Source organism: Bubalus kerabau, chromosome 10 (assembly GCF_029407905.1).
Source record: "Bubalus kerabau isolate K-KA32 ecotype Philippines breed swamp buffalo chromosome 10, PCC_UOA_SB_1v2, whole genome shotgun sequence".
Lineage (NCBI taxonomy): Eukaryota > Metazoa > Chordata > Mammalia > Artiodactyla > Bovidae > Bubalus > Bubalus kerabau.
In genome coordinates this window covers 81,345,466-81,371,708 of record NC_073633.1, presented here as the reverse complement: position 1 = coordinate 81,371,708, position 26,243 = coordinate 81,345,466, and the positions used below count along the sequence as shown (strand labels likewise).

Genomic DNA, 26,243 nt, shown 5'->3' with positions numbered 1-26,243 from the left:
CTGGAGAAAGCAATCAGACCTAGTTCTTTACAATGGATTTAGAAATTCTCTTTTTCTATGAGGTACATATGTTCTGATTTTTGTAAATTGCAGCATTCATCAGGGCTTAAGATACCATGTGATATAAGTTCTCCCTCCATTTTTGAAATGTGAATTTACACTTAAAATACTATGTATTTTAATGAGGAAACAGTGCTAACTTCAGTATTTAGGGATGTGTTCTTGGGCTCAGGTGACAGCTCCTGCCAAATAGGATTAATTTCAAGGGAGCCCTCGTATACTACTTGGGGAAGTGGACGTGTGCGTGTGTGCACATGTGTGCCTATGACTTCTCCTCTGAGTCACACAGAAGAGTAAAGGGCCAAACTACTAAACTGTCAATGCAGGACTTGTTGGACTTTTTGTTTTTGGCCCCAGAGATATTTTAAAACTAACTTTTCTCAGTATCAAATGTCCTTAAACCCATCAATTACAATTTCCAATAACTCATTATCCTAGGCAGAGTGATTTGGTGATTGGCTTGAGGGGCATTCAGTGAATAAGTATTCCTTGTGCCTCTGCTGTGTTCAGGGCATGCATGTCCTTACTGGACAGTTGCAGCAAGCTGCCTGGGAAAAGCCAGGGCAGGGGAGGTGGGTGGATGACACGTGGAGGGCTGGGGTTTTCCTACAGGCTTTGGTACCTTTGGCTCTGATTCTCCAAAGTGGCCTTTCCCTTAGAAGTGATTTCTAAGGGGCATAATATTTTATCATTTAAACTGTACACTTTCAGAAATTCTAGACTGGTTGCTGAAGATACCACACTTGCTTGCCAAAGTGTGCACTTTGCGTACTTGTAACTTTGTATAGTGAGTTTGTAGGAATGTGCAGGATACTGGTGGGTGGCCATCATAGCACCAAATAGGAAAGGCTTTACCAAGATTGGTGGCACCCACTGGTGTCAGTTCACTGAACTCTACAGAGGCCCTTTCTCCAAACACCACCATCACTGGAAATGACCTGGGTTGAGACTGGAGGAAGAAGAAGGGACTGGCCAGTTCTTTGAAGATCTCAGGTCCCCTTCAGGGGCTCCTCCAGAGACTGAAAATGAAATTTTCATGATTTCACTTTTACCACAGCTGCCCTTTGCTGTGTACTGCAGGCTTTTAGAAGCAAATGAAACTTTCATGACAAAATCATCCAACTGCTTGCTTGTCAAGGACTTACAATAGCTCTTTGATGGATGATAATGCACGTTTTGGGCAGGGGGAGCAGTGAGGTGGAATAATATGTGTCTGGCTGGAGTGAATTGAAGCTGGTATTTTCTTGATGCAGTTCAAGTAATTTACTTCAAAATACACTTATACAGTTCATTTCCATAAAGAGTGCTCAAAAGAATTTTGATTATATGGTCCAATGTTTGTCTAAAGCTTTTGCTTAAAAATAATCCTTGACAAGACAAAATGATCATGTCTCCATTTCTACCTTTCTTTCCTGATTCTGATCTATCTGCTATAATTTTGATTTCTTTGTATGTCATAGTAGCTTTTTTTCAAACTACATTTAAATGTCTGTTCATTGCCCCACCAGTTTGTAACTGACCACCAGGATGTGAGAGTTAAGCTCTAAAGTGTTATTTCTTTTTGGAATATTTGCTTCTGTAATGTTCAGTCTTTTCTCATCAATACTTTAGAGTCTTCTGATGAGAACATGAACTGTCTCTTTTTAGTAAAATATGTCATATTTTGAGGGTTGGCTGAAATAGTTTAGATCGAAAATAATAGACAGAAATGGTATTCCTTTAAGAAAACAATTGGTGAACAGGTAGAAGGCAAATGTGCTTCCAGTGCACACTGTTGCCTAAATAGTATTTATTCAAATGTTTGGTTCAGGGACTTATAGGAAATGCCCTGTCTTCCTTATATAAAAATTATTCTGGTAATTTCATATTTCTGGGTGTGCTCTCATTACTACCTTGTTAAAGGGTGTGCCAGATGAAATTTGAGATTAAAAAGGAAATACTTCTTACTTTTAATGGTTACCTGAAGCTATATGTTTCTTACATTTCCAAATGGACTTTTGTAGGGATGAAGGGAAATGTGTTGAAGGAATTCTAGAAATCTTTGACATGCTCCTGGCAACCACTTCAAGGTTTCGTGAGTTAAAACTCCAACACAAAGAATATCTCTGTGTCAAGGCCATGATCCTCCTCAACTCCAGTAAGTAACCACACAGCTGGGCCATGTTTTATGGGGGAGAGATGCTGTTTCTAGAGTCGGCATGGTGTTGAGGAGAACAGAATTTCTTATTTTACTTAAAAAGGGGAAAATGGCTTTCTTTCTGACTTCTCTGTTTCATTTATAGGGATTTAAACTGTACTTAACTTTTGGTAATTTGAATATAAATTATTCATTAGGTGAATTACTGGTGGTAATTTAAAAAGTGGCTCAAGCCACTCCACCGGAAAAGGAAAAAATGAACTTTAAAATGTTTACCTTGCATTGTTTTGTGTTTTTTTGACATTCTAATTTATTTTATTGTGGTGTAACTGACATATTGGGCTTCCCAGGTGACTCAGTGGCCAAGAATCTGCCTGACAATGCAGGAGATGCAGGAGACTCAGGTTTGATCCATGGGTCGAGAAGATTCCCTGCAGTAGGAAATGGCAACTCCAATATATATATATTTTTTAAGTAAAGATGCTTCAGTATTCTTGCCTCGGAAATTCCACCGACAGAGGAACCTGGTAGGCTGCAGTCCATGGGGTCACAAAGAGTCAGACAGAACTTAGTGACTAAGTACCCACACGATTGACATAACATGATATTATTTAACACTTATACACCATAAATGATTTGAATTTGTGTAATTGAGAGATGATTACATTAAGTGTGTATGTCAATTCCAATCTCCCAATTTATCCCCCTCCCCCCATAATGTAAGTTTGTTTTCTACATCTGTGACTCTATTTCTGATTTGAGTTAATAAGTTCATTTGTGTAATTTTTTAAGATTTCACATATAAGCAATATAATATTTGTCTTTCTCTGGATTAGAGGATGAGATGGCTGGATGGCATCACCAACTTGATGGACATGAGTTTGAGTAAACTCCAGAAGTTGGTGATGGACAGGGAGGCCTGGTGTGCTGTGATTCATGGGGTCGCAAAGAGTCGGACACGACTGAGCGACTGAACTGAACTGAACTTACTTTACTTAGTATGATAATCTCTAGGTCCATCCATGTTGTTGTAAATGGTGTTATTTCATCCTTCTTAATGACTGAGTAATAGTCTGTTGTATATGTGCGCCACTTCTTTATCCATTCATCTGTAGATGGACATCTAGGTTGTTTCCATGTCTTGGCTATTGTAAATAGTGCTGCGATGAACATTGGGGTTGCATGTGTCTGTTTGAATTATGGTTTTCTCCAGATATATGCACAGGAGTGGAATTACAGGATCATATGGTAGTTCTATTTTTATTTTTTAATGAACCTCTGTACTGTTCTCCAGTACAGATGCAGTAGCGATTTATATTTGCAGAACAGTGTAGGAGAGTTTCCTTTTCTCCACACTCTCTCCAGCATTTATTATTTGTAGACATTTTGATGATGGCCTTTCTGACTAGTGTGAGGTAATAACTTCATTGTAGTTTTGATTTGGATTTCTCTGACAATTAGTGATGTTGAGCATCTTTTCATGTGCTTTCTGGCCATCTGTATGTCTTCTTTGGAGAAATGTCTGTTTATATCTTCTGTTCATTTTTCAGTTGGGCTGTTTGTTTTTCTTTGATATTGAGCTTCATGAACTGCTTGTATATCTTGGAGATTAATCCCTTGTTGGTTGCTTCATTTGCAAATATTTTCTCCCATTCTTTGATGTGCAGAAGCTTTTAGGTTTAATTAGGCCCAAATTAAATTTAAATAAACAAATTTATTTTTTGCTTTTATTTTCATTACTCTAGGAGGTGAATCAAAAAAGATATTTCTGGGATTTATGTCAGAGAGTGTTCTGCTTAGGGCTTCCCAGGTGGTGCTAGTGGTAAAGAACCCACCTGCAATTCAGGAGACAGGAGAGATGCAGGTTCGATCCCTGTGTCAGGAAGATCCCCTGGAGAAAAGCATGCCAATCCACTTCAGTATTCTTGTCTGGAGAGTCCCATGAACAGAGGAGCCTGGTGGGCTGCAGTCCAGTCACAAAGAGTTGGACATGACTGAGCATGAACGCATGTGTTCTGCTTATGTTTTCCTCTAAGAGTTTTATAGTGTCCGGCCTTACATTTAGGTCTTTGATCCATTTCAGATTTATTTTTGTGAATGGTGTTAGAAAGTGTCCTAATTTCCTTTTTTTACATGTAGCTGTCCAATTTTCCAGCACCACAATTGAAGATACTATCTTTTCTCCATTGTATTTTCTTGCCTCCTTTGTCCATAGATTAATTGACCATAAGTCCCTGAGTTTATTTCTGGGCTTTCTATCTTGTTTCATTGATCTACATTTCTGTTTTTGTGTCAATACCATACTATTTGATTACTGTGGCTTTGTAGTATAGTTTGAGGTCAGGGAGTCTGATTCCTCTAACTTTGTTTTGTTTTCTCAGGATTTCTTTGGTTATTTAGGGTGTTTTGTGTTTCTGTATAAATTTTAGAATTTCTTTGTTCCAGTTCTGTGAAAAATGTCATTGGTAATTTCACAGGGATTGCCTTGGGTCATTTTGACAGTATTGATTCTTACAAGAATCCTTCTATATGGATAGTTGTGCCATGCTTAGTTGCTCAGTTGTGTCCGACTCTTTGTGACCCTGTGGACTGTAGCTCGCCAGGCTCTTCTGTCCATGGGGATTCTCCAGGAAAGAATATTGGAATGGGTTGTCATGCCCTCCTCCAGGGGATCTTCCCAACCCGGGGTTAGAACCCAGATCTCCTTCATTGCAAGCAGATTCTTTACCATCTGAGCCACCAGGGAAGCCCATGAATACTCGAGGGAGTAGCCTATCCCTTCTCCAGGGGATCTTCCTGACCTAGGAATCAAACTGGGGTCTCTTGCATTGCAGACAGATTCCCTGCAGCTGAGTACCAGGGAATCTCTATGGATAGTTACTTTCATAAAATAAAAAAAATTTTGAAAAGTACTAAGCCCTAGTGTTTTATTGTTACATTCAGTTGATTTAAAATTACTCTATCAGTTGCTGTAAGAGTTTCCAAATGCTTACCCTCAATTTTTACTTCTCTCTTTGTGTACTGGTAACAGGTCATACTTTACATAACTCTAGTATTGAGCAGGAAATATTGTCTGAGAGATAACTGGATCATGGTACAGGGACAGGTTGAGGGGAGGAAGTTAGGTCTTGAAGGAGGGGAGGTGGGGAATGAAGAAGAAATTTGAAGGTCATGTGAAGCTCAGACACCCTGAAGACAACTTTGGGTACTTCCTTGTTGGGTCTAAATCTGGCCTTACTTATAAGACAAGACATTTCCCCTGCACCCAATGCACTCTCTATGCCATATCTAGAAAACAAACATTTGTGAGTAGAAATAGTAAATCGTTGCACAAGTGAAAATTGTAGGGGAAGTCAAGAAAACTGCTAAATGTTTTGGGGCTTTTATCACCTTCTTGACATTGACTGTTACCATTCACCTTCTATAGAATAATTTGAGGACACGGCTTACATCAGCGATTAAGTTGATGTGCATATAGGTAATGACCAGGTGGGACATTTGAAACTGATTGTGGAAGGAAATCAGCTTTTTCAGATCTTGTCTTTGAATCTACCTACTTACATTATCTCAAATGTTTGCTGTTGTTTGTCTCTGTTAAAGGGAAGATTTCCCTGGAAAGTTCATTTGTACCTTGGCACAAGAGGATTATCAAATGCCAAATTATGGGACTTCTCTCACTTGCAGAAATAACTTAGGACTCTTTTCTGTGTAGCAGAGTGCTCCTTGGAAAGCAGTTGCTTCTTGTTAGAACACTTTGATGTGTAAAGGCTTCTGTTTGGCGAGGCTCCTTACAGACATTTTAGCCTCTGAGACATCATATTGTGTTGTTAGGAAGCTAGAACCATCATCTGTGCAAATGGGAAAGATTAAGGCTGCGGTGTTCCTGGTGCAGCATCTCACGGAGCTGCCATGTGGAGGGAATTACAGAGGGTGAGGCAGGTATGTGATGTAATTATCACTCATGGTGGTAAATGGGTAGAATTTGTTTACAGTAAACCCAAATTTAAGAAATCTTCTTTTAAAGTTTCTTTTGGCCTGGTGGTCAAAACAGTTTTCAAAGTGAATATATTCTTTTTTTTTTTTAAGCTGTGCCACATGGCATGTGGGATCTTCATTCCCTGACCAGTGATCAAACCTGTGTCACCTGCAGAGTCACACACAGACTGTGTCACACACAGAGTCTAACCTCTGGATCATCAGGAAAGTCCCAAAAGTGAATTTATTCTGTTCAGCATTACTGTTCAGAAAATGGGGTTCTCATTCTGTTGGAAAATTTCCACTGTTAGGAGAGGTCTTTGCTAGATTTTAAGCATTTCAAGTTACAGGCTATTTTTCCTTTTGATTATTTATAACATGAACTTGAAAACAAATACAGGGACAGAATCCACTTAGGCACCTTTAATTTAAGAAACCCTACAGAATATATAAAACAGACACAGGCCATAAAGGACAGTGATTCCCAAGAGAAGAGACACAAAATGAGTCCTTTGATCGACCAGTTTACTGCCTAGAGCCAGTTTTCAGGTTGTAACACAGGGAGAAGTAACCCAAGTGGACACCAGGGGTCTTCCTGAACTGAGGGACAGAGTTGTGAGTTTGGGGAGGCTAAGGCAGCTAGGATTTGCAGGAGACAGTACTGGGGAGGAGAGAACTGGCCAGAGAGGCTTTCGAGATCTGCAGAGGGTTAGGGTTAGGTCTTCAGCGGAACATCAATTTCATGCTTATTATGATAATAACTAAGGACAGGGAAAGAATCATCAGAAAGAAGGAGGCAGAACAACCCCTGGAAGTTCACAGAGGGCCAGGAATAGTTCATGTTCTCACCAGCTACAGGGAAAAACCTTGAGCTCTACTGGATGTTGGCTGTAGTACTCAGAAAGGTGTTGTTTCAGTAGTGAGGTAACACGAGCCCTAGAATAAAGGCTGCTCTGGTCCTACCAAATGAAACTTAAAAACAGGTCTGAAGGATCAAACTATTGCCAAGTAACTTAAGTGCACCCAAGAATAAAGCTCCAGACAATTTAAAGGAATAGAAGAATATACAACACCTAACAGGGTAAATCAATCAAATGTTGGCAGGCATGCAAAGAAGCAGAAAATATGACCTAAAATGAGGGAAATGACAATAACTGGAAAAGATGCCAGATGATGCAGATGATAAAATTAGTCGACAAGGACATTAAAACAATTAGTATAACTATATTCCTTATTTCTGAGGAGTACTAGAGAGGAAAAAGCTGGCCAGAGAGACTTTCAAAATCTGCAGAGTGTCCCCTTCAGGTCTTTAGCTGAATATCAGTTTTGTGCTTATTGCAATACTAACCAAGGACAGGGCAAGAATCACCAGAAAGAGGAAAGCATGAACAGGTTAGAAGAGACATAGAAAATATGAAACACACTCAAACTGAATTTCTAAATGTGAAAAGTATGTTTAGATGGATTTACATCCTAGGAAGATCCCCTGGAGAAGGGAAAGGCTACCCACTCCAGTATTCTGGCCTGGAGAATTCCATGGACTGTATAGTCCATGGGGTCACAAAGAGTCAGACATGACTGAGCGACTTTCACTTTCACATCCGATTAGGCATAGCAGAAGAAAAAAATAGTGGATGTTAAGCAATAGCAATAGAAACTATCAAAAAAGAATGGAAAGAAGAAAAGTTTTTAAAAATGAACAGATTATTAGGAAGCTGTGGGACAACTACAGTTACTAATGTACATGAATTTGGAGTCCCTGAAAGCAGAGGGGTAAAAAAATACTTGAAGAAACAATGGTTGAAATTTTTCAAAATTTAATGAAAATTATAAACACACTAGGATTTCCTTTTCCTAAAGGAAAATCAGTTGGATTGATTTTCTGAATATTCATTGGAAAGACCGAAGCTGAAGTTGAAGCTCCAATACTTTGGCCACCTGATGCAAAGAGCTGACTCATTGGAAAAGACCCCATGCTGGGAAAGATTGAAGGCAAAAGGAGAAGAGGATGGCAGATGATGAGATGGTTAGATAGCATCACTGACTCAAGGGACATGAATTTGAGCAAACTCGGGGATACAGTGAAGGACAGGGAAGCCCGGTGTGCTGCAGTCCATGGGGGCACAAAGAGCTGGACATGACTTAGTGACTGAACGACAACAATAAACACACAAATCCAAGAAGCTTGATGTATCCCAAGAACAGGAAACATGAAGAAAACCACACTAAGGCACATCATGTTCAAGTTGCTTAAAATCAGTGATAAAGAGAAGAATCTTAAAAGCAACTAGAGAATAAAGATATTACATACAGAGGAACAAAGAAGAGGATGACAGCAAATTTCTGTTCTGATGCAAATGAATGGGGCAAGGGAGCAGCGTTTTCAAAGTACTTTTAGAAAAAAATTGTTAAAGTAGAATTCCTTTTAGTACACATGCTGCCAAAGCGAGCACTAAAGTAGAATTCCTTACACAATGAGAATGCCTTTCAAAACGCGAAGGCAGGGGACTTCCCTGGCAGCCCAGTGGTTAAGACTTCGTCTTCCAGTGCAGGGAGTGTGGGTTTAATCCCTGGTCAGGCAGCTAAGGTCCCACATGCCTCACGGCCAAAACACCAAAACATAAAAACGAAAGAGATATTGTAACAAATGTAATAAAAACTTTAAAAATGGCCCACATAAAAAGAAAAATCTAAAAAAATGAAGGCAAAATAAAAACTAAAAATAAATAAAAATATTGTCAGACATACAAAAACTCAAAGTATTCATCACTAGCACTAGAATATTAGTGGAAGTCTTTCAAGCAGGAGGAAAATGATACCAGACGTAAATATGGATCCATGCAAAGGAATAAAGAGGTTCTGCAGATGATAACAATGTGGGTAAATATAATGAATTTATCTTATTATTTAAGAGTCTTTACTTTCATTGAAAAGATAATGTTTATAGCAAAAAAAAAATAAATAAACATATATTGTGGGTTTATATAGAAGTAAAACAGATGACAAGACCACAAAGGCTGGGATAGAACAAATGGAAGTGTAGTGTGGTATAAGGTTTTTATTTTGTACATGAAGTACTATAGTAGTACTTAAAGATAAACTGTAGTAAGTTAAAATATATATCACAAACCCAAATGCAACCATGAAAATAACAAAGAATTAGAGCTAATACCAACAATGGTGATAAAATGGAACCATAAAAATTAGCCAAAAAGAAGAAAAAAAAGGCAGTATAAAGCATAGATAGGACAAATAGAAAACAATAAACAAGGTGGTAAATTCCTAATTAATCCTAACAATAATTATATTAAACCTCAATTAAAAGGAGAACATTTTCAGATTGGATAAACAGCACAACTCTTTACTACTAACAAGCTCATTTAAAGATATAATTTAATGGTAAAGGATGGGGAAAGATATTACATTCTAAGACTAATCAAGAGAAAGCTGGAGTGGCTATATTAATGTTAGAAAAAAGTAAATTTTAGAGCAAAATTTCTAGGAATAAAGAAGTTCATTTCACAATGATAAATGAGTCAGTTTGTCAAGAAGATGTAAATACCCTAAACATTTATGCACCAAATAAGAGAACCTCAAACATTATGAAGTAAAATCTGATAAAACTGCAGGGAGGGGACTTCCTTGGTGGTCCAGTAGTTAAGAATCTGCCTTCCATTACAGGGAACACAGGTTCGATCCATGGTCTGGGAACTAAAATCCTACATGCCATGGGACCACTAAGCCCAACCAAAGAGCCCATGTGCTGCACCTACTGAGCCTGCACTTCACAACTGAAGAAGCGTCACGCCCCCCTCCACAAGACCCAGTGCAGCCAAAACAAATAAATAAAAATAAAATTCATCCAAAAAAAAAATACTACAGGGAGAGATGAACAAATCCTTTATTATAGTTGGATATTAATACCCCTTAATAATCAATAGAGCAAGTAGACAGAAAATCAGCAAGAGAAGACTTGACTAGCACTGCCAGCCAACTTTACCTAATTGACATTTTAAAAGCATTCAACCCCCAAACAGCAGAAGACACATTTTCTGTAAGTGTTCATTGAATTATTTACCAGGATAGACCATATTCTGAACCATTAAACAAAACTGAATATATTTAAAAGAATTTAACTCATACAAAGTATTTTCTTTGACACTATGGAGCTAAATTAGAAATTAATATTAGAAAGATCTTGGAAAATTTCCAAACACTTGGAAACCAAATAACATATATCTAAATAACCTGTAGATCACAGGAAAAATAATCAAAATTAGCATTTTTAATTAACTGAAAATAAAAGTAGAACACGGCCAAATTTGGGGTTGCAACTTACTCAACAGTTGAGGGAAATTTATAGCACTCAAGGCTCGTATTCCAATAAAAGGAACCTCTCAAATTTTTTCTTGTTTCCTGAGGTAAGCTTATATTGCTATAAACTTCCTTCTTCAGTTCAGTTCAGTCGCTCAGTCGTGTCTGACTCTCTGCGACCCCATGCACGCCAGGCCTCGCTGTCCATCAACAACACCCGGAGTTCACTCAGACTCACGTCTATCGAGTCAGTGATGCCATCCAGCCATCTCATCCTCTGTCGTCCCCTTCTCCTCCTGCCCCCAATCCCTCCCAGCGTCAGGGTCTTTTCCAATGAGTCAACTCTTCGCATGAGGTGGCCAAAGTACTGGAGCTTCAGCTTTAGCATCATTCCTTCCAAAGGAATCCCAGGGCTGATCTCCTTTAGAATGGACTGGTTGGATCTCCTTGCAGTCCAAGAGTCTTCTCCAACACCACAGTTCAAAAGCATCAATTCTTCGGCGCTCAGCCTTCTTCACAGTCCAACTCTCACATCCATACATGACCACAGGAAAAACCATAGCCTTGACTAGATGAACCTTTGTTGGCGAAGTAATGTCTCTGCTTTTGAATACGCTATCTAGGTTGGTCATAACTTTCCTTCCAAGAAGTAAGCGTCTTTTAATTTCATGGCTGCAATCACCATCTGCAGTGATTTTGAAGCCCTCAAAAATAAAGTCTGACACTGTTTCCACTGTTTCCCCATCTATTTGCCATGAAGTGATGGGACCGGATGCCATGATCTTCGTTTTCTGAATGTTGAGCTTTAAGCCAACTTTTTCACTCTCCTCTTTCACTTTCATCAAGAGGCTTTTTAGTTCCTCTTCACTTTCTGCCTTTGTTTTTGTGGTATCCCATAGATTTCAAATCATGTGTTTCCATTTTCATTTGTCTGCAGGTATATTTGTATTTCCTCTTTGATTTCTTCAGTGACCCATTGACTTTTTAGTAGTAGCTCTTTAGACTCCGTGTGTTTGTGTTTTTTGCAGTTTTTTTTCCTTGTTGTTGATTTCTAATCTCACAATGTTATAGCCAAAAGATGTTTGGTGTAATTTGAATTTTCTTAAATTTATTAAGACTTGTTTTCTGACCTAGCCTGTAATCCATCCTGGAGAATGTTCTATGTGCACTTGAAGAGAAGGTGTATCTGGTATTTATGTACACCAGTGCTCACTGAGGGCTTCCCTCGTGGCTCAGTGGTAAAGAATCTGCCACCAGTGAAGGAGACGTGGATTCAATCCCTGGGTTGGGAAGATCCCCTGGAGAAGGAAATGGCAACTTACCCCAGTATTGTTGCCTGGGAAATCCTATGGACAGAGGAGTCTGGCAGGCTATAGTCCATGGGGTTGCAAAAGAGTCAGACACAACTTAGTGACTAAACAAAACAAAACAAATGTTCATTGGAGCCTCATTTACAATAGCCAAGATATCAAAGCAGCCTAAGTGTCCATCAATAGATGAGTGAATAAAAAATGTCATATATATGTGTGTGTATATACACACACACACACAGTGGAATGTTACTCATATATTAAACATTGAAATCCTGCTATTTGCAACAACATGGAAAGATCTAGAGAGCATTATACTAAGTGAAATAAATCAGAGAAATACTGTATGATCTCACTTATATGTGGAATTTAAAAAGCAAAACACAAAAATAGACTAAATGAATACTGAGAACAAACAGGTGGTTGGTGGAGGCAAAAGAGCATGAAATAACATGTGAAAGGAATTAAGAGGTACAAACCTGCAGTTATTAAAAAAAGAAAGCCATGGGGAAGCAATATATAACATTAGGAATATGGTCAATAATATTGTAATATCTTTGTATGGAGACAGATGGTTACTCAACTTATTGTGATCATTTCATAATGTACACAAATGCCAAATCGCCATGCAGTACATCGAACCTGACTTAGAATTGTGTGTCAACTATATTTCAATTAGAAATCAAGGTCTGAAATGAAAGACTTCAGTTTTCAACCTTAAAGAGACTTAGGAAAAGAAGAGAAAATGAAATCCCAAGTAAGCAAAAGAAAAGAAATAGTAAAGGATATAGTGGAAAACAATGGAATAGAAAATAGTAGATGAAAATTAAGAAGGTCAAAAGCTTATTCTTTGAGAAGATCAATGAAACTGATAAGCCTCTAGCCAGACTGAAAAGATAGAAATTACCAATGTTAGTAGTGGGACATGTAACATTGTTATTCTTCAGATATTAAAAAGAATAATAAGATAATATTATAAACACTTTATGCCAATTCACTTGAATATTAGATGAAATGGACAAATTATTTGGAAGATACAAATTATTGAATCTCAATCAAAAAGAAACTTAAAAACTCTGAATAGCTATTTATCTATCAAAGACACTGAAGTTTTAGTTTAAGACCTTCACACAAAGAAAACTCCAGGCACAGATGACTTTTCTGGAAGAATTCTACCAAATATTTAAGGAATAAATAATACCAAGTTTATACATATTCTTGCAGAAAACTGAGGAGCCAAGAATAACTTCCCAACTCATTACTCTGACAGTAATCCCAGACCAACATATTAGAAGAAAAGACAACAGATGAATATTTCTCATGTACACAGGTGGAGAAATTCTCAAAAGTTTTTAGAGTAGAATCCAATAGTATATAACAAATGTGATTTTTCCAAGGATACAAGAGTTCTTTAACATTTGAAAATCGATCAGCATAATTTACCGTTAACAGAGTAATTAATGAAAAATCACATGATTTCCCCAGGAAGTGCAAAGAAAGCATTTGACAAAATCTATGCCCATTCTTCGGAGAAGGCAATGGCACCCCACTCCAGTACTCTTGCCTGAAAAATCCCACGGACGGAGGAGCCTGGTGGACTGCAGTCCATGGGGTTGCTAAGAGTCGGACACAACTGAGCAACTTCACTTTCACTTTTCACTTTCATGCATTGGAGAAGGAAATGGCAACCCACTCTAGTATTCTTGCCTGGAGAATCCCAGGGACGGGGGAGCCTGGTGGGCTGCCGTCTATGGGGTCGCATAGAGTCAGACACGACTGAAGTGACTTAGCAGCATGCCCATTCTTGCTAAAAACTCTCAACAAACTAGTAAATGGGAAGAAACTTCCTTAACCCAATCAAGGGCATTGATGAAAAAACAACAGCTAATGTACTTGTTATCAGGAACAAGACAAGAATATCCACTGTCATGAATTCTGTTCAGTGTTTTACTGGAAGTTTTAGTGCCACAAGGCAAGAAAAGAGGTAAAAGTACCTCCATCAACATTATAGAGGTAGAAGTAAAACTCTTTATTTGAAAACATGATAATCTGTGTAGAAAAGTATGTGTGTGCTTAGTCGCACAGTCGTTTCTGACCCTGTGTGACCCCATCTGTGGTCTGTAGCCTGCAAGGCTTCTCTGTTGAGGGAATTTTCCAGGCAGAATACTGGAGTGGGTTGCCATTTCCTTCTCCAGGGGATCTTTCTGATCGAGGAATTGAACCCGGGTCTCCTGCATTGTAGGATATAGGGGAAATATATAAAAAATAATTTTATCTCTATATGGTAGTAATGAACAATTGGTATTTGAAATTAAAAATCAATACCATTTATAATAGCATAAAAATTATGAAACCTTACGACAAATTTGACAAAAGATGTGAAACTGCACACTGAAAACTGTTAAACATTGCAGAGAGAAATAAAGAAATTCTAAATAAGTGGGGAGAGACGTTAATGGGTTAGCAGATTCAGTATGTTAAGAGGTCAGTCCTCCTCACTAATAATCTCTAAATTCAACTTGATCCCAAGAAAATCTTAGTGGTAATGAACTAGATACAATGCTTTTGGTCTAGAATAAGGTTATACACTCTTACAGTTAATGAGGTGCTTACCAAGCTTAGGAGAAGTACATGTTCCTTTCTGTGGGGAGAGATGGGATGAGGACAGTACCACCTGGACTTCCCTCTCAGCAAATCTTCCTCCACCATGCAGAGGTAAGATGTGCGAGCACCTAGAATTGCTGTGTTATAAACACTCAGTCTTTGATGTGGCTTCTGAAACTCAGAGACAAGAGCAATGTTGCATTTAACACAAACTGTTAAAATATTGTTAAGGTGTTTTAGAAACTTGAAGGTGTTATGTGAGTGTTGTGGTTAATGTAATAACATATCCAAACTAAGAGTCATGGGACCAGCCATTCATCATCCAGAAACCTGAAAATGAGAGAAGTCCTCCCTTGCATAGAATTAGAGGCTACTGAATCTAGAAACACAGTGGAATCAATCTGCAGATAAAAAGTCTTTTGAAATATTTAAAATTAGGAATAAGATCTATTTATCTAAATAATTTTAGGACTTATCAAGCTTTTGTAACTTTTTATTACAAAGTTTTCATATGGATGAAACTTTTCATTAAATGAAATAGTTAGAACCTGTTTATCCTATTTTGCATAAACAGGATTTTCTTATTTTACATAAAGAAAATTTTTAAGAGATATCAACTCAAGCTCTGGTTCACTCTGGTTCACTCATGACATGGGTGGGTAGAGAAGGCCATGGCACGAAAGGATCCACAGAAGGACACTGAAGAGGTCAGATGGGCCTTCTCTTCTTGATGGAGAACATGGGCGCAGAGCACTGCGGTCATCAGCCTGCTGGGCCCATGTCACTGTCACCTTTCGACACCAGTCCATGCTCATGGTGCTGGGAGGGGAGGTGGTGATAGAGGAGATGGTCGTATCTTGTTGTTCAGTCACTAAGTTGTATCCAGCTCTTTCTGACCCCGTTGACTGCAGCACGTCAGGCTTCCCTGTCCTTTACTGTGTCCTGAAGTTTGTTCAAACTCAGGTCTATCAGGTCAGTGTTGCCATCCAACCATCTCATCCTCTGTCACCTCCTTCTCTCAATCTTTCCCAGCATCAGGATCTTTTCCAATGATTTGGCTCTTAGCATCAGGTGGCCAAAGTATTGGAGCTTCAGCATCAGTCCTTCCAGTGAATATTCAGGGTTGATTTCCTTTAGGATTGACTGGCTTGATCTTGCTGTCCAAGAGAATCTCAAGAGTCTTCTCCAGCACCACAATTTGAAAGCTTCAATTCTTCAGCACTCAGCCTTCTTTATGGTACAACTCTCACATCCATACATGACCACTGGAAAAACCATAGCTTTGACTAGACGGACCTTTGTCAGAAAAGTAATGTCTCTGTTTTTTAATATGCTGTCTAGGTTGATCATAGCTTTTCTTCCAAGGAGCAAGTGTCTTTTTATTTTCATGGCTGCAGTCACTGTCCACCGTGATTTTGAACCCCCAAAAATAAAATCTGTCACTGTTTTCCACTTTTCCCCCATCTATTTGCCATGAAGTGATGGGACCAGATGCCTCCCGGAAGCCAGAACATTTTTCCTTTGGTCAGTGTTCTGAAAGTTTTATTAAACACTTTGTCTGTTCTGATTTATTTGCTTTTGGTCAAGGTGAGGGTATATCTTCATCCTTTGAACCCTAAGGTTGTGGCAAATGTTGGGGGGGGCGGGAGCTGCCCAGCTCTCCCCATATGCTGCTCAGAATGTCAGCAGGTGGGCTGGTGGAAGGAGCACACAGCTGTTCCCAGGCGATAAAGAGGAGAGGAAATTGTGTCCTTGACTTTATTTTATTTTCCTTGGTATGTGTGTGGTGTTGTGCCAAGATCTTGACTTTTTTTCTGTATTTCTTTAGTTTTAGGAAAAGTAATTTGATTCTAAAATGAAATCTGATGTTTTTACTCTTAGGGGCTGGAGGGGATTAATTCTTGCCATTTCCTATGTGTCTGGGCAGTGAGTGTCCTGGGGGTGGAGGCTTTGGGTCTTGTCCCTTGCCTCTCCCAGGGCCTGCCACTTAGCATTTACTCTGTATGTTCATTTTGATGAGTCAGAGCATACATGAATGTCCAAAGTGCAGGCGCAGCATTGCTAACTGAAGAGAGAGTCAGGCGGCAAGATCGCTATTCTACAGCCTAGTTCCTTCCCAGGATGATTTTATATAGGCTAATCTTTCTGTATGTAAAATCTTTCCCATGTATAAAATTGATATAGCGCATGCCTTTACAAAACCACAGTGATTCCCGTCCCCAAACCCCTCATCAGTGATGGACCCTGAGCCCTGTGTGGAGCTGTATTGGCTTCACAGCCTGTAGAAAATCCAGGGCTCACCCTCGGCAGTGACTGCTTGCTCATTTATGAAGAACATGACCCAATAGCCAACACAGGTTATCTGACGGGAGCCTTGGTCAGACATGGGGAGGTACTGAGGAGCTTTCTTTTTTTGTATTTAAAAATTTTTGTCTCCTTTGGGTCTTTGTTGCTGGCGTGGCCTTCTCTAGTGGTGGCAAGTGGGCTTCTCATTGCAGGGGCTTCTCGTTGTGGGGCATGGGCGCTAGGGTATGTGGGCTCAGTAGCTGGGGCACACAGGCTTAGTTGTCCTGTGAGGTGAAAGTGGCTCGATTGTATCTGACTCTTTGTGACCCCATGGACTGTAGCCCATCGGGCTCCTCTGTCCATGGAATTCTCCAGATAAGTATAGTAGAGTGGGTAACCATTCTCTTCTCCAGGGGATCATCCCAACCCAGGGATCAAACCAGGGTCTCCTGCATTGGCAGGTAGATTCTTTACCATCTGAGCCACCAGGGAAGGCTAGTTGCCATGTAGGATGTGGAATCTTCCTGGACCAGAGATCAAACCCATGTCCGCCCACTATATTGGCTGATAGATTTTTAATCACTGGACACCAGGGATGTCCTGAGTTTAAAGTGTAGTGTCATTTAAAGCATACAGTTCAGTGGTTTTTAGCATATCTATAAGCTTGTGCCCCTGGTGGCTCCGAGGGTAAAGAATATGCCTGCAATGCAGGAGACCAGGATTCAATCTCTGGGTGGAGAAGATCCCCTGGTGAAGGGAATGGCAACCCACTCCACTATTCTTGCCTGGGAAATCCTATAGACAGAGAAGCCTGGTGGGCTATAGTCCGTGGGAGTCACAAAAGAATTAGACACAACTTAGTGACTAAACAACAAAAAATATTCCATAATATGGATGTATATTTTGTTTATCCATTCATCAGTTGATGGACATTTGGGGTATTTTCACTTTTAGGCTATTATGAGTAATATTGCTATGAACATTTGTATAGTAGCCAAGTATTTTTACATTTTCACTTTTTGTCACTTTAGACCAATGTATGTACAAGTACACAATTTTAACTCCTTTTAGAATCCAGAGATAAGATTTATTTATGGCAGTAGAAATACATGGAGCAGAATAAGCTAAAAAGGGTAGTTACAAGAAAGCACTTGTTCATGCAGCCAGGGTCAATTTTAAGGAAGTTAAGATTAAAATAATTTTTGCTATATTTTCATTTAATTAATAATTTTCTGTGTATGTACCTATAATATGCATTAACATGCATATTTATCATTTCAATTATAACTGTGTGATTGACTAGAAGTTTGAATCTATGTAAATTCATCTAATTCTTCCATGCCAGTCTTTGCAGTCAGTGATGGGGATAGAATGGCATACAAATGGACAGGGTCTGTGCCCCCACAGTGCTTATGTCCAGTCTTGCTGAGGGTCAGAGCATGTGTATGAGGACTTCCAGCCAGTGGCACAACGTGGTGCCCTCTGCTGGGAAAGCACGGGCGTCTTGGGAGCGTCAGCTTCTACAGGGAAGTTCATGACCAGTAGTTGTGACACACGGAATGTATGGAGTCTAGAGGAGGAATGGATGCAGATAAGCTGGAGGAGGGGGTGTGGAAAGAAGGAGGTGGAATGGAGGAGGGGAGGGAAGGAAGGGCAGGTCTAAGCTGAACGTTCAGCATGGTCAGTGCATCAGCTACAGTTCAAGTTGAGGCATGCTGAGAACTGAAGATGGAAAGAGCAGAGAGAGGCCTGGTACCCTGATAATGGTGTTAAGTGGTTTGGACTCCACCCCAAGAGCTGGGAAGTCACTGAAGGGTGCTTCGTGATCTGCATTTTCCATTTTGGTTACTCTAGGGCATGTTGGGTGGAGGGTGGGGGCAGTAAGAGGGCAGGTCATCTGCCGTGAGGGACAGTGGGAGACTTGAGGATGCGGAGGAGTCAGGAAGAGTCACTGTGGGGAACAAGGTGAGCAGGTGGCTTGGAGCAGCAGCTTCTGGGCCAAAGATGAGTATCTGAAATCTGCATCATGAGATATCATAGGGGACATGCCCCCAGGGACGTGGTAAAGCACTGCACTGGCCTGGTTGTGGGTCAGTATGTCCCTTGCCTTAATTGAACTGGGTTGAACTGGGCTGCCTTAATTGAACTGAAAATGCCGATAAAAGTAGAGAACAAAAGCTGCGAAAACAAACTCTGGATGATCCTTCGTTCTCATCACAGTCAAAAGTCAGCAGCTCCCCTGTTGATTTCATGTATTTGCTATTTATTCTTTGAAATCCAAAGCCTGGAAGAGAAGCTAATTACTTCCCTGTTGCCCAGAATCAAAAAGTCAGGGTTGGTAGGGGCAAGGATACACAACTGAGCTGTTATTTTGTAACTTTCAGGAGGCCAGGTATCTCAGTTCCTAGAGTCAGAGGGGAATTAAACACAGGGCCAGGCAGGAAGGGGGGAGGTGACCTACCTCTTGAGGTAGTTGTGGGGACTTCAGGACCCACATGCTTGTAAGCTTTGCTCAGTGAGGAGCTGAGCCTGGAAGAACAAAGTGACTGGTCAGGGGCCAGAGAGCAAGAGATGGTGAATATAAAGTAGGTCTGTCTTATTGCAAATCGGTGGTCTTTCTGCTCCACCAAAGTGTCACCTGAAGTGAAATGCTGAGAGTCTGGACAGAGGTGAGGTGGCAGTGGCCCTGCCATGTAAGGGGTTGGGGGCTGCATAGCAGTGGTGATTAGTTTGTTTAGTAAACTCCCCTTAGACCAGTGGCCCTCCTAGGGACTAAGAATTGGATTAACCTCACTTTCCTGGCCATCTCCATATGGGTATTGTTGCTGCAGCTGAGAGGTACCATGTCATGGTTTGAGGCAGCTGGATACATTTCCTACTGTGGCACGGCCACACTTATGGGCCTGGCAGCCCTCTGAGAGGCTGCTGAGTCTGCCTGCATTCAGCCAGCTTTCCTTTCCAGCTCAGTGATGGGCTGGCTCTTGGGGGAATAGACAGCATGCAGAGGTAAAGCCATGCTTTTAAGGTTTCACCAGGCACGCAGATGTCAGAACAGCCGAGACCACTTTGGCCTCCCTCGTGGAGAACGTAGAGGGAAGATCCTCTGGAGGAAGGCATGACAACCCACTCTGGTATTCTTGCCTGGAGAATCTCATGGGCAGAGAGGCCTGGCAGGCTATAGTCCATAGGATCACACAGAGTCAGACATGACTGAAGCGACTTAGCACACATATGCCTGATGGCTGAGCACATGACTTCTGTTTTCAGGGCAATGACTCGTGGCTTTTTAATTCTTTGTCCAGGTATGTACCCTTCAGCTACAGCACCCCAGGAGGCTGACAGTGGCCGGAAGCTGGCTCACCTGCTGAATGCCGTGACGGACGCTCTGGTCTGGGTGATTGCCAAGAGTGGCATGTCCTCCCAGCAGCAGTCCGTGCGCCTGGCTAACCTGCTGATGCTCCTGTCTCACGTCAGGCACGCCAGGTACGATCCCTGCGGGGTCTGCTCCACTGGGTGTGTGGTGGGAGGGAGGGTGCAGATGCTCACAGAAGGGTGAAGAGCTTTGGAAAAAGGGTTTTGCAAGTTCAAGACGGATAAGGTAGAATTGCCACCTTTAAGGGAAAATGAACTCCTGAAAGGGAGGGCGGGCACCATCACTATACACGCTGATGGCCTTTACAGGATGCGGTCGTCACAACAGCTTATCTACCTTATCCATCTTGCAATATATCAGGATACTAAGAGAACTAGTGAGCCCAGTAGGTTTGGGAAGGCAGTGCATGGGTAGAGTGTATCCAGGAAATGGACATTGTGTGCCCTCAAGAAGGGAGATGGTGTCTGATGGTGGCTTCATGCCGGTGCCGTGAGGCTCAGTGCTGGCCATCACCCAGGAGGAGGGTGGGGTGCTGGGGCTGGAGGAGGGACGAGGAAGGAAGGTAAATGCTCCCTTGAAGAGGAGGAAAGTCTAGGGGTGGTGAGAAAAGACAACACACCTCAGGGATTTTAACAAGGGGGAGGAAGTGGAAATGAGCTCTGCTCTGTTTACTCTTTAATGATTACTCAGCACACGACCATTTACAGAGCAGAAACAGTCCATCCTCATTAGTCACAGATTCTCTGCTTGTGAATTTGCCTGCTTGCTAAAATGTATTTGTAACCCCCAAATCAATACTCACGGTGCTTTTGAGGTCATTCGAGGACATGTGCAGACTGGCAGAAAATTTGAGTTACCCACACTTACGTTCCCAGCAGAGGTCGTACCGGGTGCTGCTTGCTCTGCCTTCTTGTTTCTGCTCAGAGTGTAAACAAAGGTGTGTTAGGTGGTCTATTTAGTACCTTGTTTTGGCATTTTGTGCTTTGTTGGAGATTTCATAGTTTAAAAAGGGTCCCCAAGAACAGTGCTAAAGCACTGTCTAGTTCCTAAGTGCAAGAGACCTGTCACATGCTTATAGAGGAAATGCATGTTAGATGTTTCGTGCAGGCATGAATTTTAGTGCTACAGGCTGTGAATGAAATGTTAATGAATCAACGATTTATGTTAAATAAGGCCCTTTAAACAATAACTCAGAAGAAACAAGATTATGTATTAATGGGCTGATGAAAATGTTGGGACCAGGATCTCTCAGAACCTAACTCTTAATTCTCCCAGTAGCAATGGTTCAGTGTTTTCAAAGACCATGAAGATGTACCTATGGTGTTCAGAGACCCCATCACACTATGGGTCAAGTTGTTGGGGTGGGTGGTGGGACACCATCGTCCACAGGACATTGGCTTCATCCTCACCTGCAGATCATTGGAGGAGCCAGATGCAAGAACAATAGAGCAGAGGGCTGGGGGTCGTGCTGGGGTGAAGGTGAGGACCAGCTCCATGGGGGAGAGTCGGGGAGATGTCAGGCTTCCTGTGACTGCTTCAGGAGGGAATCTCAGCACCTTTTTTTTTTTTTTTGTCTCTCCAGTAACAAGGGCATGGAACACCTGCTCAACATGAAGTGCAAAAACGTGGTCCCCGTCTACGATCTGCTGCTGGAGATGCTGAATGCCCACACGCTTCGCGGCAACAAGTCTTCGGTCACAGGGTCTGAGCGCAACCTGGCGGAGGACAGTGAGAGCAAAGAGGGCTCCCAGAAACCCCAGGCTCAGTGACACCCAGCCCCGAGCTGTGGTCAGGCTGCAGAGAAGGTCAGAGGCTGAAGTGTGAACTCCAGCACGAACCGTGAGCCCCGTCAGAAGGGGGCGGGCTTCCTTGGCTTTCTGCTATGTGGTCCTTCCTGTGGCTCCGCGATGCCATCCTTCCCCGACCTCCCCATCTCCTGGGAGTCAGGGTGCAAAAGCCAGTACTCTTGTCATCAGAGGGCAGAGTTTGAGTACAAGGTTTATGTCTGGCTTGGCCTCATGGGGTCTCATTGTGGTCACTCCGTTACTTCCCATCTCCCTCCCACTCTTTGGAAAATATCGTAGGGATTTTGGAGTGACTGGAGGAAACTGACTTGGAAGGGCTGTCAGGGGAGAAAGGGGAGAAAATGTAGGACACGCACAGAAGGGGACTAACCTTTTCTGTGCCACTTAAGCTGCCCTTTGAGTCCTTCGTGTGCTGCCTTCTGGACCGCTTGATTGTAGGATTGAAAACCACAGTGACCGTCAGCTAACTGGCCTGTGAGGATGGATGGTCATACATTGCTATGATTTTGTCCAAGGCCAGAGGGAACGTGACCTAGGGAGCCAGTGGTCAGGCTGGGGTGGGAGCCACATCTTCCCCCAGGACCTTGCTGCCGCTTTCCTGCAGGTCACCCCTGTTGGTTTGCATTCAGAGAGCCTGTGAATTATCTTGTGGGGGTGTGTGTGTGTGTGTGTTTTCACCTCCATGGAGAAGAAATGTGGAGATGTAAATACTCTGCTCCTGGAATTGCCTTTCTTAAAACTCTTTTGTCCCCAGGAGTTCAGCATGTGTGCTGGAGGAAGGACCAGTGTTTGCAGGAATGGGGTTTCTCCTGTGGGTGTGGGTCACAGCCACCAGGCTTCCCTGGGGCAGACACAGCTGCCCCATCAGCCACCCAGGGGAGACAGGGACACGGCAGGCTGTGTGTGTGTGAGGTGTGCTGATCCACAGGATGAATAGCTCCACACACATCAGCATCTGCGTGTCAGGTTCAGGGTCAAACTGGATAGACGGGATGAGCACACCACTTGAACAAGACTGTGAGCTCTATTAGAAAAGAGAGAGAGTTAGGGTAATTATTTATAGCAAGAAAAAAGTCTTTTATACCCTAGGGCTCTTTTAAAATATTTTCTTATCAGAACATTTATATGGTGGGATGGGTGAAATAAAAACTTAGTAAAATATTAGTTCTTATTCCAAGTGGAACATAAATAGGACGCAATGATAAAGCATCTCTGAAATTACAATTTTAACTCATTTTTTAAAATTTACGTTTTCGTACAAATTTTCAGGAGCATAGTGAATGCATATAGCAAGTTTACGTCAATACTTTGGGAGAGAGCAGTTAGATAATCATGGGTGATTTTTGTGATGTTTTTAAAAATTACCTTGTAATAGGAGATTAAACACATTTTCTTTTTGAAAATGGTAAATACAGAATGTGCTCACCACAGTAAATCTAAGTCATTAGGAAGATTACATTCAATAACATAAGGTTGGTTTCTAGCAGTGTGATCTTGAATAATTGTTAATTTTGATATTGATGCAGTTTTACTAAAAATGTTGAGCAAAGCTGTATCAGAAACCCTTGATCATGTACCAAGAACACAGTGTTGTCTATATTCTGAGGGTATTTGAAATTATTCTTAGTGACTCAATGTTGTAGCTTTAGTACAGCAGATACTTTAGATTTTATAGGAACCAGGGAACCAGTGTTTTTTAGGTCAATTTTCTTTCTTTCCAGTCAGTTTAGGACCCCCTATGGCAAACAAGGTGATGGAGGCTAGAGAGTGGGAAGTGGGAGGCAAAGAAGGCAGTTATTTGAAGAACAATTATTTGCTAATGCATTTCTCTTAATTGTATTTATAAAAAAGACTACCAGTTTGAAAAAAATTTTTTAAATCAACAAAAATAATACAGAATGAAGTTCAAGCCACCACCCCATGACTGCATAATGAAGTTTTTCAGGTTGGATTTTGATGCCAAGGAAGGCATCCAATTGGTCTTGGGTGTCCAAGCACCTGTCTGTGCCAAACCCTGCGTGTCACCCACATGGTGCTTGCTGTCATGAAAAGTCCTTCAGTGCCCACTGCCCACCTCCCACAAACACTCCTGTATGCTGCTTGAGGTTGCTTGTTTCACTGCATTTGGATTTAGCCCCTGAGGAGGATGTTAACACTTTGGGTCATTTCTTCTTGGCTGTGGTCTCACCTGGTGTGCTGGTGAGTCAGTCCAACCAGAGAGGCTGCCCTGGTGCAAGGCTGTCTCTTAGACTGGCATCTAGGCCAAGCAGGCAGTTGAGATAATATGGTATGTCGTTTAAAGGTGTTGTTTGTTTTGTTTTGAATTCCCTAGGGCCCTTTCCCCCTTTCAGATGTAGTGTGTTCATCTGTTCCCAGTTGCTCCAAATCCTTCCTCTAAGGATTGCAAACTGCAAAATCAGGCTGCTGTTTTTATGGGTTTTGAGTAAATCCTCCATGTTCGTTTTAAAGATGAGCCATTTCTCTTAAATAGTGCTTTCTCTTAAATGTCTTCTATTTGGAGGGTATCTAACCACCCAAAGTGTTTCCCTGGTGGCTCAGATGGTAAAGAATCTGCCTGCAATGCGGGAGATCTGGGTTCAACCCCTGGGTAGGGAAGATCCCCTGGAGGAGGAAATGGCAACCCACTCCAGTATTCCTGCCTGGGAAATCCCATGGACAGAGGAGCCTGGCGGGTTATAGTCCATGGGGTCACAAAGAGTTGGACATGACTGGGCAACTAACACCAACCACCCAAATGGTCCATGGGCAACTTAAAATTCTCCCATAGCTAAGTACAGATTTCAGTGTTTTCAAGTTAAGTTTTTAAAAGGAATTAACTAGGGAGAATAGGACCTGTGACAACCATAAATAAGAATTAACTGAGTATTGGGGGAAAAAAAATTACCCACCCAACTACATCTTATGTCTTACGGAAAAGGGATGCTCAGCTTTGCCTGAGATTCGTATGGTGAGATTCCTTTCCTCCACTTTGATCATTTAATGTGAGAAACTTACTTGTGGGTGATAAGTGAGATTTGCGCTAAATTCCAAAAACATGTGTCTAATATAGGAATCATATAGACAAATTTTAATAAAATAATTACCATGGAATATTCTTAATACAGAAAACAGTGTTCACGACAGTGTTCACGCAGGTTCCCAGGAGAGCTGGCAGCCCCTAAAGAGAACCGTTATGGCCCCCTGGGAGAATGCACCGTGAGTTGTCTGTCTCCTCTGCCCTCACCACATCTTCTCTGTCTGGCCTCAGGCCTCTCACATGCTCAGTGTCCACCAGGACTAACTACAAAGGATTCAACCCTAAAATAATTTTGAACTGATTTTTCTTCGAAAATTGTGGTAGGAACAGAAAATTAAGTTGTCAGCTTAAAAACATTTCTGGAGGGTCTTAACTGTATTAAGAAATAATGCAAATTCAACAAAAGCTCTTCGGTGAGACAGTCTTTATCAGGTTCCTTCCTTTGCTAACTCAACGGGAAGGGCAATTATTTTTAGTTTCATAAAAAAAAATTATTAGTTCCCAATTCTTGGCAGAACTATGTTATATATTCATATACATATATAAGCTAAGTTGAAGCAATTCTAGAATGTTCTAGCATGTGAAAACAGTTTGGTTATTTTAATCTGCTAAGAAACTTGCATATATTAACACTTTTTCAAATTCAAAGGTGAACCTTCAGTTTCTAGTCTATTTTGAAACCAAACATTTTAATATAAGATTTGACACATTTCTTTAAGCTGCGAAAAAATCTTAAAAGGACATTATAAAGGTCATATGAAGGAAATGATAAAAATACATTAATACCTAAAAATAGTATTTGTGGAACACGGACTGTGTGCCAGACACAGCGCTCAGTGCCTCATACATTCATATTTAATCCCCATACTAATTGCTGTTACCCCAGTTTTCTGGCTGTGGAAACTAGAGTTCAAAGCAGATTTGTTCAAAGTCATATAGGGAGTAAGTTACAGAGCTGAACATAGGCAGTTGAAGTTCCAGTGCTGAAAGTAATCATTGCAACTTTAAAAAACTGAAGGAAAAATATTTTTAGACTGCAGAATCCATTTGTCAAATGCAGTCTGACATGTGTGGCTACTCTGGTTTCAAAGTGGGGCCTGCTTGTGGCCTCATTTCCAGAACACCCGGGTAGACAAGGAGTTCAGTCCCATCTTTTATACATGTGTAAAGCCCAGAGGGGTACACAGACCTGCCCAAGATCATACAACTACTTATGGCAGAACTTGGACCCGAATTCAGGTCTTCAGCCTGCCTGGCAAGCACCGCTCCTGCTATAGACTTGCTTCCACAGGAGTCTGCTGCTCGAGCAGACTCTTGGTGCACAAAGCGGGGCCTCGGTGCA

The 26,243-nt window shown here is 41.3% G+C and overlaps 1 protein-coding gene across 5 annotated transcripts in view; it reads left to right on the top strand.

Moving 5' to 3' along the window:
• ESR2 (estrogen receptor 2) overlaps positions 1-23,127 on the top strand; it is a 61,044-nt gene extending 37,917 nt beyond the window's left edge. For 2 of the 5 annotated variants that reach the window (XM_055538317.1, XM_055538316.1), the window contains 3 exons: positions 2,064-2,197; positions 19,989-20,169; positions 21,642-23,127. In XM_055538317.1, the coding sequence (XP_055394292.1) occupies positions 2,064-2,197; positions 19,989-20,169; positions 21,642-21,828 (502 nt within the window). In that variant the 3' untranslated portion in view covers positions 21,829-23,127. Of the gene's footprint in view, positions 1-2,063; positions 2,198-2,547; positions 3,942-9,853; positions 10,010-19,988; positions 20,170-21,641 lie in introns of those variants that run through there. The other 3 variants (XM_055538319.1, XM_055538320.1, XM_055538318.1) reach the window with 3 other exon arrangements.
• The last annotated feature ends 3,116 nt before the right edge of the window (positions 23,128-26,243 follow it).